The 12,902-nt window shown below is 34.6% G+C and overlaps 1 protein-coding gene across 2 annotated transcripts; it reads left to right on the plus strand.

Annotated features, from left to right (window-relative positions):
* The first annotated feature begins 335 nt into the window (after positions 1-335).
* On the plus strand, positions 336-9,394 carry LOC149258115 (uncharacterized). 2 transcript variants are annotated; one of them, XM_089414686.1, is made up of 6 exons: positions 336-624; positions 1,393-1,527; positions 1,623-1,708; positions 2,999-3,197; positions 3,292-4,557; positions 6,757-9,394. In XM_089414686.1, exons 2-6 carry the CDS (start codon positions 1,465-1,467, stop codon positions 8,992-8,994), a joined length of 3,852 nt encoding a protein of 1,283 aa, XP_089270812.1. In that variant the 5' UTR covers positions 336-624; positions 1,393-1,464; the 3' UTR covers positions 8,995-9,394. The 2 variants fall into 2 exon arrangements, with proteins under 2 accessions (XP_089270812.1, XP_089270814.1); XM_089414688.1 differs by lacking the exon at positions 336-624 and adding an exon at positions 951-977.
* The last annotated feature ends 3,508 nt before the right edge of the window (positions 9,395-12,902 follow it).

The raw sequence follows: 12,902 nt of genomic DNA on the forward strand, positions 1-12,902 counted from the left end.
ACTTTTTAATCCACAGATAGACCCGTAAGATTTAGGTGAATGAATAATGGAAATATGTGAGGTTTGGGAATAGAGATGAACGATAGGTTAATGAAAATGATTAATATTATAAAATAATATAGTAATTGTCATGCTTACCAACCGATGAGAAGGCGTAATGTTCATAATGACAAGCTTAAATTAAATGACTTTTTGGATGCAAACGCTCCTAGGTTTGGAATTTCCAAGAAAAAGCAACATTATTATTTTATGACGCGTACGCGGTTTATTGGACAATATAGCAATTTTCTGTGGTTTTTGCAGTGTTTGCAGCATCATTATTTTGGATTATTATTATCAAAATCCCGTACCTCGCAGACCTGCTCTTACTAGTTCTCAAAACGACTATAAAGGAGAAGGGATTACAAACCCTAGAATAAAAATCAAAACCTGGGGCTTAGGGTTTGCCCGTTTCTGCTTATACATCAAATCTATTTCGCTCTTTCTCCATCCGCGAATATTTGTGGTGTGCCTTCGGCGCTATACAATTTACTCATTTTACTCATCCAGACGGCGGTGGTTGGAGCCTGGCTTCGCTTTTATCGGCGGGATCAGACATTTTTCTGGGCTTCGAAATTCGAATCTGTGAGTATTGAATCTAACTTTGGTTGAACTGGTTCGCGCCGTTGAATTTTGCTTGTTCGATTTTGGAACATAAAGATGTTAGTACTGGTATATAGAAATCTCTATGCTTGTTTTGGATGCTTAAATGGCTATAGGAATGTCAAGAGATTTAGGGCACTGCTGCTCAGCACATTGTTCCAAGTCACAGCTCGGTTAGAGAGCCCAGGAATGAAGTTTAAGAGTCTCGATCCCGCGACCTGTGTGTCCGGCAGATGCTTTAGCTAAATCCCACGAGCTTCTTATATCTTTACTGCAGTAATCAGATAAATTTTATTTCTTGCCACTGATTCAGGCGTGCCGAGCGCGGATTTCAGGTGCGCGCTCAGACGGCTTTGAATTCTTAAATATCGCTAGGGTTTTTACATTCGCCCCTTCACAGCTCATTTTTATGGGTTTTTGGGGCATATTTTCATATTTTGTTTAACAATTTTACTGAGACGCCTACCACAAATTGAGGGTAGGAAGAATCTGACAGCCGTCTCCCATGACAACTCCGTTGTACGAGTTTTACGGCTTCGCCTGATGTATATTACTAGCATTAACAGTATTTTTACGCTTTCTATCATTTTACGTCCACTCAAATCCACTTGGCCCAATCACGAATTCGTGTCAATTGGCCCATGTTGTTAGGACTGCCAGCTTAGATTTTGATATTTGACGTAAATATTTCTGTTAGTACTCCGTTATTTTGACAACCTCATGAAACAGAAATATTTCTCATATTTATAGGGTTTGAACTTTGAATAACGTAAACGCTCTCGGGCAATCGGCGGAGGTTCGAATCGCGTACAGTTTTGCGTCATGCCGAATGCCGACGATGTCGTTATCGCTTCGCATCAGCACCATGAGGCATACAATCCAAAGGTGATAATTTTTCGTGAGCAATTTACGTGTTGAAATTATGCTATGCGTAGTTGATTAATCTTCTCTAACGAATAACATGAAAATTATTTTCTCAGGCACTGGATGCAGAGGGATATGGAACGGGAAAATGGTTAAGTGACGATGAGATTTCTAACTCAACGTGCCAGCATTTCAGTATTCGGTAAGTATATAACTTTTATATCATTACTGGCTTTTGATCATCTGCAACTAAATATTGGTCAACGATGTTCGACTGTGTCACGTTCTTATGATCCAATAAACTTGCATTTGCCAAATATCTTACGCAAAAACTTTTAGATAGAAACACATATAAATTAAGATATTTCGTTTGTTCACGATATCTTATTTATTCATTCCATGTATGCGTTTTCTCACGAAATCTGGAATTGCAACTATAATGATTCATTTTACTTATGTCGACAATCGCCATGTGATCACGGGGCTCTTAAAACCTTTCCTAGTAAAAACAATGTAGCTACTGCGTTTGGTACATGAGAATTGTCCAGGACCTTTTAACTGCATGGGATTTCCCAGACCTGTGATGTCTATAGATAATATCTTATAATTTACTGGGTTTAAATCAACACTGCTTTGGCTTGTATGATGCTTCCAATACTTTCTGTATAATAATTTTTATTCTTTAGTAAAGATGGTGATGGCCCAGTTAAAGCTTCTTTTTGAGATTTCAACAATTCTATTTAGTTAATTTTTATAGTACTGGTTGTTGGGTCTCAGGACACCACATATCTCCACAATGGTATGATATTGTCCAATTTGGGCCTAAGCCCTTATGGGTTTGTTTTTGGGCTTTACCCCAAAAGGCCTCATTCCAATGGAGATATTTGTTCATCCTTATATACCCATGATCCTTCCCACTTCTACCACTTCTAATAAATGTGGGACTTTGTTCGTATACCCAACAATCCTCCCCTCGAACAAAGGACCATCGAGCCTCCCCTCAAACCATACGCAGGATTCTCCCCTCTCTACCAGGATTCTCCCCTCCAATGCGTTGGTGGCTCACGCCTTACATGGTAGCACCACCTGTCTAGAGAGCTTGCTCCATCCCAGGTCAACTCCTCTTCACCGTGTTGGTAGGCAAGACACGTCCATGAAGAATCCAGAGCACACCGCCTGTTTAACCGAGCTCATCCTCAGGCTTACGGGGGCTCACCATCTTTGTTTCGACATTCCGAGGATTCATCCACTTGGGTAACCTCGAACTTGGCTCTGATACCACTTGTTGGGTCTCAGGACACCACATATCTCCACAATGGTATGATATTGTCCAATTTGGGCCTAAGCCCTTATGGGTTTGTTTTTGGGCTTTACCCCAAAAGGCCTCATTCCAATGGAGATATTTGTTCATCCTTATATACCCATGATCCTTCCCACTTCTACCACTTCTAATAAATGTGGGACTTTGTTCGTATACCCAACACTGGTGCAGTGGTTATGTTGCGAAAATTTGTAGACTGGATAGAAACATGTGCTGGCCATTTCCTCAGCACTTACTGGAAACCAGATTAAAGAAAGCAGACAATCTGGCACTTCCCCCTTTAGAAATTCCTTGCTACAGATGGTGGAATTGTGAAAACTGTCTAGGGGATATTGGCGCTTCTGCTGAGAGACCTGTTGAGAAAGAGAATGTAAGGGACTCACCCACCTCCATGCTGGCTTGCCTATAATGGTAACTTTAGTCGTGGATGTCTGATGTTGCTTACGTCCAATGTTGATATGCAGGAGAAACAAAAGGAAAATATGCTAGACCACACAGTGGGCCTCACAGTTGAGAATTCAGGTCATGTTGCAGGTTCTACTGCATATGCATATGAACTAACTCACAAAGAGAAGAAAGATGAGGACATGATAGTCACAGATGGTATAACGAACAATGGAAGATTTCAATGTACTGTTTCAATGGAGATAGAAAATGAGAAATCTGGAATCATAGATTCGGTGGAGAAAAACACTGGAAATTCCAGAAACTCTGAGGGAATTATCAATATGACTGAAACTTATCGTCATGTTCAAGATCCGAAATTAGCATGTGCTGAGATGGGGCAGCCAGTCATGGAAAGAACAATGCAATCTATTTTAGTGAATAAAACAAAGGAGTTAAGCTCAAAACAAAACAAATGTGAAGAAACTCAGATTGTTTGTCAGGCTTCTAATTCTTGGGAGAATTTTTCCTCGAACAAGAACGGTTTCAAGGAGATAAGCGAGAAGATGAAAGGAAAAGAAATGGAACAGGCCAGCTGTCCAGTATTAGGTTCCGAATTTTTTTTAGATGCAAAGAAGGTAAACAATATGGGCAATGTTTCCGTCAGCGTCACTTGTGCTGAAAATGTTGAAGCTGGTCAACAGGTTGTTGGTGAAGGAAAAAACGAGAAAACGATGTCCAAAGTAATAGAGTCATTGACACTTCAAACAATGGAATTTAGCATCCAAAATAAGGGTGATTCTTATAGACACTCAGATGGCAGGAATGATGCATTATATTTGAATGGCAGTGAGAGCTCATGTTCCAAAAAGATGAAAGAGTGCAATGATCTTTCCACTAGCCAGGGATCACTGGAGAAAGAGAACATGCTGCTTCTAGAACAAACCGAGAAGCTGAAAGTTGGTGAATGGAGGAGTAGAAGGAGGCCACAGAAGAAGCGGTCTATAGCAGATATCATTGCTTCTAAGCCCTCCCGTCTAGAAAGTTGGAATGAAGAGAAAGAGGAGTCCAAGTGTGCTGATATAATGGAGGAAAAAATGACCAGGACAGATAACAATGAGCAGTCCCCACGTTCAGAAGAAGATCACATGGAAGCTTCCACAGAAGCTGTCAAAATGTCATTCAAACCAACGATTGAGGCTGCTGACGTATCTGAAGTCAACGTTGATGCAGAAATGGATATTGCTATGCTCAAGGAACGACGTGCAAAAAGGGTTACAGGAAGGAAGAAGCAACCCGGCATAGCAGTTCATTCTTTGGATGCGTGGTCAACATTGGCTGCAACGGTATGTTTTCAATTTCATATTCAAATAATTTTGATAGTTTTTTTTTAAATTTAAATTTGAATTTTAAATCTTATAATTTACTGGTATTGCCAATTTGCCTGGTCCATAACCCTTTGATAACTTATTTAAAAAACAGACATAAAAATATATAAGTTGATAAAGACAGTTGTATTATATTTTTATATAATTTGATTTAAAAGAAACAAATCTTATAATTGGCTGGTGATTGCCAATTTGCCTGCTCCATAACCTTTTGGTGACTTATTTAAAAAACATATATAAAAATATATAAGTTGATACAGAGAGTTGTATTATATTTTACTATGATTTGATATTAAATTAAAAAAAAACAATTATTTAAATTAAATTTATTAGTTATGTAAAACGCAATATTTTTATTTTAGTATTTTTATGGTTAAGATTTGAATAGAGGTGGGAAATTTGTTTATATTTTTATTTGTCTCATTATAATTACATGTTAGGGAAATTTATTTATATTTCTATTTATGTAATTATGATTATATATTAAAATTTTTAATTTTAAAAATTTATTTTATATAAACTGATAAACATAGTAGAAGTAATATTTATTTTATTATTTTAAATTGGAAAAGAAATATGGTTTGTCAATTATGATTTGTGAATAATTTTAATACTTTTAAAAAATAGTTATATTATATTAGTTTATTTTATAGTAAAAACATGTATTATATTTTTATTAAGTTGTTTTTAAAAAGACAATTAACATTTTCTTTTAAGGAAAGAATGATATTTTTGTTCTCTCTTTTTCAAATTTAAATGCATGTTAAGAAATTTTTTTTATTTTTTTATTGGTATAGTTATAATTATATTAAATTTTAAAAATATATTAAATATAGATATTATTTCATATTTATGTTTTTTTCTGGATTTAAAATATATATTTTTAAATTTTAAATTTTTATAATATTTTATAATCAAATAAAAGTGGAAAGTCAAATATTTTATTATTTTTTATCTTTATATATATATAAATTAATTAAATTGCTTTTGTATATTTAAAAAATTAAATATAAATTATAATTCAAATTTATCTCATTTAAATTTTAAATATATTTGATAATGTTAAATTTTAAAGATACATATTTTTCAAATTTAACTGAATTACTAAACAATAATATATATGTAAAGATATTTTTTTAAAATACATTATATAAAGAAATATTTTTATTATATAAATTATATATAGCTTATATATTTTTTTCAACTATATTAAATTTAGGTTAATGGTAGCCCCACTATATATAAAGATATTTATTTAAAATACCTTATATAAAGAAATATTTTTATTTTATAAGTTATATATAATTTATACCTTTTTTTAATTTAGGTTAATGGTGGCCTCACTCTTGAATATTGAATAAAAGAACTATTTGCTTATCACCAAAAGTATACAAAACTTATCGAAATTAAAGACGAACAAAATTTTACCAAACCTAATCCAAATTAGAGGCTAGCAAATAGATCCATATCATGAAATAGTCTAAAGTATTTTCTAAAACCCGTGAGCGTATGTTTGCGAAGCATTGGTTGGAAAAAAGTTGAGTCATTCAAGTAGTCTAACTTCTTTGACTATATATAGTATTTTTAAAGCCCGTGAGCATATGACTGCAAAGCATTGGTTGGAAGAAAACTTGAGTCATTCAAGTACGAGTCAAACCCCACTTGCCTAATTCTGGATTTGGGTTAAGTTAAACTGGAGTTGACTTTCGATTGACAAGTCAACAAAATTAAAGGGTAAAACTTGATTCTGGTTTTGAGTTTTAAAAAGTTGGAAAGGAAAACCATTTTATAGAAAGTGATGTCTGCGTTACCAATATATGTTTTATTATCGTATAGATGGATGTGTATTGTTTTCAGTTGTGTACTGTTACGATTATTGAAAACAAGTATGCTCATTCTCCCGGGTTCAGAGATAGCTGATGATATCATGTTTTATTTCTTTCTCGTTGTTTTCTCACAAATTTTGTATTCACCTTACAAGTTTATTGGGATGCATCTCATCATGCAAGTCATATCTGGAATAAGTCAACTATAGTTAGTTTGAATTAACTAATTTCAATCTGGATTACCTGCATGTTTTAGACACTATTATATTACATTTTCCTCTTAAAAAAATCAGACAGATCCGTAACGAATTTAACACTTTTTTTTATTCAGAATTCCTTAACTTCAAGCTTATCTGAAGCCACCCATGCTTTTCAAATGCCTCAAGGCACCTCACCTCTTGTGTCAGCAACAAGGGACAAGGCACCTGAGGATAATTTCCTTCAACCGGAATGTGGCCAAAGCAGAGAAAAGTTTTCTGAAATTGAAGATGAAATACCAATGGATATTGTCGAGCTAATGGCTAAAAATCAACATGAGCGAGGTCTATCAAACCTGAATCGTCTACACGAAAGCCATAAAACGCAGAAAGGCGCGGAAAAGTTGAAAATGAACGAAACAGATCTTAGGCATATCAATAAATGTGTACAGGGAGGAGGCCGCCCCAAGAAGGACACTGCAAGTAGAGCACAGCCTAAAAAAACTGGCAAATCAAACCTGGAGACCTCTTTGAGAAATCACTGCCAAAGTGATATATTAATAGACTACGGCCAAATTGATGTTTGCCAGGCTGCAAGAGATATTTCGTTTATTTCAAATAAGGAAGGCATCATATCTGGCTCATCTAAAGTTGATCTGCCCATGTTGCAATCAACCCAGTGGTTCAATCCATGGGGGAAGTATTCTCCAGATTTTCTTCCACCAATTTTGGCTGAAACAATTACTGCGTATAATCTGCCTTACCCTGTTGGTGGCACTAGATCACATGTTGCTGTTACTGATAGTAATCAGTATAGATCTCTATCTACAAATGGCTTGGCGCTACATTCAATGCATTTGGGGGAGTATGGATCTCTATCTACAAACGGCATGGTGCTAGATTCTATGCAGTTGGGGAGAGCATCCAGTTATTGTGGTTATATGCAAATGCAAAATCTGTGCAGGAAAGGAACCTCTGCATTCTCAGACTTCACAGGTTCAGTGCTTCCAATTTCTGAAAATAAAATCATGTCCTCACTTACTAATAATGGGTCCTTGTATCAAAATCTGACAAACGCTGCCAGTTCACGAAACTTGACCAGTGAAAGTGCAGATTTAGGAAATGCTGGAAAAACATTTTATGCTATATCGGAGAGTCTCAACGGAAATGAAATTCCAAATCTCTCGGGAAGAACAGATGGAGCTTCAAGACCTCTTTATTTCGACGGACAAAGTAACTCAGCTTTATTGCAGCATGTAAATGCCCAAGCAAGACAACCATTTGGGAATAATTACTGTTTTCCTTCTGTACCCATGTTGAGGCTAATGGGGCAAAGTGTATCAGTTCCAGCAAAAAATGGGAATGGAAAAAGCATGGCAACAGAGAATGGAGACAACAGAAATTTCTCCAGTCTATCTCAAGTCTCTTCCCAGAAACATGCCAGTTGGTTTCACTTAGCAACTTCTTCCTCCTCAGGAGTAATGGAGAGGAATCAAAAGGAAACATTTACTGGCAATGAAAGAGTGTTTCCAGGTTCAGAACCCATTAAAGGTGGCATGCTTAGGAATGAAAAAATCATGGGTTCAATTAAACCCATACCTCCTGTTCCAAAGTTTTGGTCTTCTGGGCAGTATGTGTCAACTAGTCACTCTGGAATTTCTACCTGCTCTTTTGCAGTTCCTGGTAAAGCCAACGTTGCACAGGAATCCTCTATTTTGAGGCCAAAACCTCCCTTCCGAGATGCACTATTATCTGGAAAAAAACAGAAGGGACTCCAAAATATTGATGGTTACAATGACAATCTACAAACTTTCTCTACTGTCCCCCCTCGTTCTCAGAGTACAAAGCTAGTAAAAGGTTCAAGTTCTACCAAAAGCTTAAGATCATATAGGCCAACAGCTAGGGTTATGCAATTTAAGAGAGACCACAAATCTGCTTTTGACATTTACATTGAGGATAGACACCACTGTCTCCAATCCCCTTGGCTGTTGGGATCTAATCCCAAACAAAACTTAACAATGGAGGCAGAGAAATCAAAGGCACTGAACCTCAACGAAGTAAATGATAAATCATCTTTATGTAGAAAAAAGGCTTGCAATGTAGAAATATGCACACTGAATCAGAACCCAGCTGAAATCAATTCAGACGATGATGGGGATGTATATAGTTTTGGTTATCAGAATTTCGCTTCAGCTGATAGGACCCTTGCACATAGTGAAAGAAAGAGAAATATGGCAATTCCACAAGGGCAAAAGCGTCGGAGAACATTAAAGAGAAAGCACCTGCAAGAATTCCTCGGTCAGAATCATGGTTTTGTTGGTGATCTTGTGAAAACAAAAGTGTCAACCTGGAATATTTGTAGCAGTAAGTGACTTCTGTTGAGAAATTGGCTGAAAATATTACTTAGTTTGATTTCCGAAATATGGCAGTTGTTATGGTGAACTAACCACAGTACATTAAGCTGTAGATGACTACAACAGTCCCATTTTATTCTAACTTATGAAGATTGCTCTTCTATTGTTGTGTCCTTAATGCACATCATTAAGACCAACCGGACGCTTCTGCAAGCATGTAGCTTTAGAGGCATGAGTTTTATTTTGAATAGCATATGCTTGTAGACCAGTTGGTTGTGTGTGTGTTTTTAAAGTCAACGGATTCAGTTCGTGTTAATTGTACAAACAATTTGTGGACTGAATTAACGGATTCAGTTCCTGTTAATAATACAAATATGTAAGTATGCAGGGTATTTGTGAACTGAATTAATTGCTATAGCTATCAGAAAATATGTCAAAGAATTTAGAGTAGAGCTTTAAGGGTTTTGAAGAAACAAACTCATTTGACGTTGTGTTCTACATAATCTCATGCAAAGTCGTCCAACTGATTTTCACTCTACGCAATGATGTTGTCTTGTATATCTTTCACATCGTCCAAGGTGTTTCTGTGTTTCTGTTCCCATAAATGGCAAGCCCATTTGATTTGTTGGAAAGTGTATCAAATATTTATAAAATAATTTTATTTCAACTATTTTTATATTTTAATTACACTGTTAAGATTGATTATCATTAGTTATTATTTTTTTACTCATATATCTAAAGGTGTAAGTGTTAATTCACATTGACAACATCTTACTCACGTTACAATATTTCTATTTCTGTTCTAGTAAGTTGTAGATATATTTAGCTACTCTTAGTATAATTAATTGTTTTGTGCTTACTTTGTAACCAAGTAAACATTTTTTAAGAATTAATTGTCTTTATAACCGAATTAATTGCTTAATTTTGATTATTATTTTAATGTGAGTTATTTTTATATAAGTTTTTGTTTTGTTTTGTTTTTTTTTTTAATATATTATTTGATTTTGTGCAGACATTGATTTACATGTTGTTTTACTATTATCTTCCCTTAATGCCTATCGTTGTTGTAGGGGTGTTATGTGTAAAGTTAAAAGCCAAAGATGAATGATTCTTTTTAGATATGAGCCACTCATGATTTTTAAAAGTTTAAATAAATGAAAACAAATATTTAGTTTAGTGGTAGTGTGATCAAGTTACCATTAGTATATCCAAGGTTCAAGAGAACATATTAAGTATCGGAGATTTCGCAATAGCACTGCATTATATTAGATATCATTTTTGGGATCACATAGCATTAATCATCACTTCCTTGAAACTAGTGAAATAAATCACACAGCATCAATCATCACTTCCGAGGCTTGCATCGCAATAGCATTGCATTATATTAGATATCATTTTTTGGGATCACATAGCATCAATCATCACTTCCTTGAAACTAGTGAAATAAATCACACAGCATCAATCATCAATCATCACTTCCAAGGCTTGCATCGGAATAGCACTGCATTATATTAGATATCATTTTTTGGGATCACATAGCATCAATCATCACTTCCTTGAAACTAGTGAAATAAATCACATAGCATCAATCATCACTTCCGGGGCTTGCACCCGGTAATGAGGACGTCTTTTACCCGGTAACCAGGACTTCCCGGGAGGTCACCCATCCCAAATTGCCTCTGGCTCAAGCGCACTTAACTGTGGAGTTTTCCCCACAATCAAGCCCACTTAGCTTGCTACCCCATTTGCAAAACCTTCGCAAGAATTGTGCCTCATGAGCCATTCAAGAAGAGTTCCCTTCACTCTTTTGAATTGGTAATTAAGTTTATGGTATTTGTACCATGGGAAAAACAAAAGCAACTTTCTTTAACAAAACTAATTAATTAAGAAGAAATTTGGTTAAATCATGAAATAAAATATTGATTGTAGTCAAACTTAGGATCAACTAATGGCTAAGATTATATGTCCTCTTTGGAGATTACAAGTTTAAATCTCAAGGACAAGCATAGTATGTACACCTTTATATACTAAGCAATCAAATTGTTGTGCAAATGTTGTGTCTTGTCCCATAAATTATATGATCTCATATGTCAATTTGTAATCTATCTATGATGTGGCCTTAAATTAGATTATTATTTATGGTTACTAGTTGGAACTTTCATTTAAAAAAACTAAATTGAAAAGAAGCTTAAGAGGATCATGAACTAAAATTTAACTATATTGGAATGAGGATTATAAACACTTTGCATAATGTCCACACGTAATATAGGTAAGAAAATGAATATCCTCCTTTTTAATTTATTTATTCTTCCACCTTTCGTTCTCTTTCTTCAATATTTGTCCTAAATATGGATCCTCCTATGGATTCGAAATGACAACTATTGAAGAGCATTGGAAAATCCAAACTTCATAATGACAACTATTGAAGATCAGTGGAAAATCCGAACTTCATATGGAAAATGAGAATGGTTTTTTTTCCCTTTGTCTATCATATGTAGAGAATATGAACTTTCATTAGAGGATCTAGACAATTGCTATGGTTGGGAGTAATTACAACATGGAGGTGCATTATGGAGTTGTTGGAAAAATTGTGGGAAGTTATTGCAATTTGACATTGTTTGAAAAGCCAGGGAAGAAACTAATGCAATATGGAATATGGAAATTGAAATTGGGTTATGAAAATCTTACCAAGACATTTGAAAAGTAGCATGTAATCATAATTATGTATATTGGAAGGTTTGTTGAAGCGTGAGAAGGAAAATTAACATAACTATAATATTTTTGGTGATTTACCACTCCAAAAATGTCTAATCAATCTCTTTATGCTAACAGCCCATTGAAATTGTTGAGCCTACAACTAATGGTATCCAAATTGGATGTTATAGAAGTTGTAATAAATGTCTTGTATAATGAAGACTATAATGTCTAACACAATATCTCAAAACATGTATTTATGGGAGAGAAAGCTAATGCCCATGTTGAAGATGTTATTGAATTTGAGGTAAATGTCCAAACTAGTAATATTGAGAAAGATAAATAAAAATAACAAACTATGATAATAATAAATAATAAGTACTAACAAGAATAAAAATGATAATAATATTAATTATAAATTGTTAAAATAGGCTTGGCTAGAGGTTGAAGCAATGACATCAACATTCCTCTTGCAAAATTTCAAATCTCTAACATCATAATTTAGTCCCTTATCCCATTTTCAATATTATTTATTATTTAGTACTTATATGATAGTCATTCTAATCACAAACATAATTATCCTCATAGCCCTTATGATTCTTGATATAATCATCTTACAAGTGCTCTAACTCTATACGAGCATATCCATCAATCCTTAAGATTCGTAACACAATCATCCTCCATTGGATAGTTAATGAAAATAGATATCATAAAATAAACTGATAGTTCATCACAACATATATGATAAAATAAATTGAAATATATACTATGAAGGTTAAATTCCTTTAGATCACATATTTCTAAATATTGATTTTCTGCTAAAGAACTGTAAATATAATCACATGCCATCCACAATGAACACAAGGATTTTCTTTGGGAAAGCTTATGCGAGATAACCTAGCTACAAGGTGAGGCTACTCTACTATCATTTTTGTGATAGAAATAATGTAAGTATAAAAGAGACAACACTTCCTATGAATTTACATGAGACTCGTGGCCCATTAGGTTGCTAAAAACTACTAACCCTCTCTATTATGCTCTCTAGTTCCCACTCCCAATTGATGTGCTCTACTATGGAACAAGATACAATTATATATAGTGGAACCCCTAATCCTAGGGCATAGGTTTTAACATAGCTCTATAGCTAACTAAGAGATAGGTTTGAACTTAATGATTTTAAGGAGAAAAGCTAGAAAAAGAATAAAAGGAAATGAAACATGCCACCTCTTTAG

The sequence above is a fragment of the Pinus tabuliformis genome, chromosome 6 (assembly GCF_031772625.1).
Source record: "Pinus tabuliformis cultivar Carrire ecotype Pingquan chromosome 6, CPIR1, whole genome shotgun sequence".
In the NCBI taxonomy this organism is placed as follows: domain Eukaryota; kingdom Viridiplantae; phylum Streptophyta; class Pinopsida; order Pinales; family Pinaceae; genus Pinus; species Pinus tabuliformis.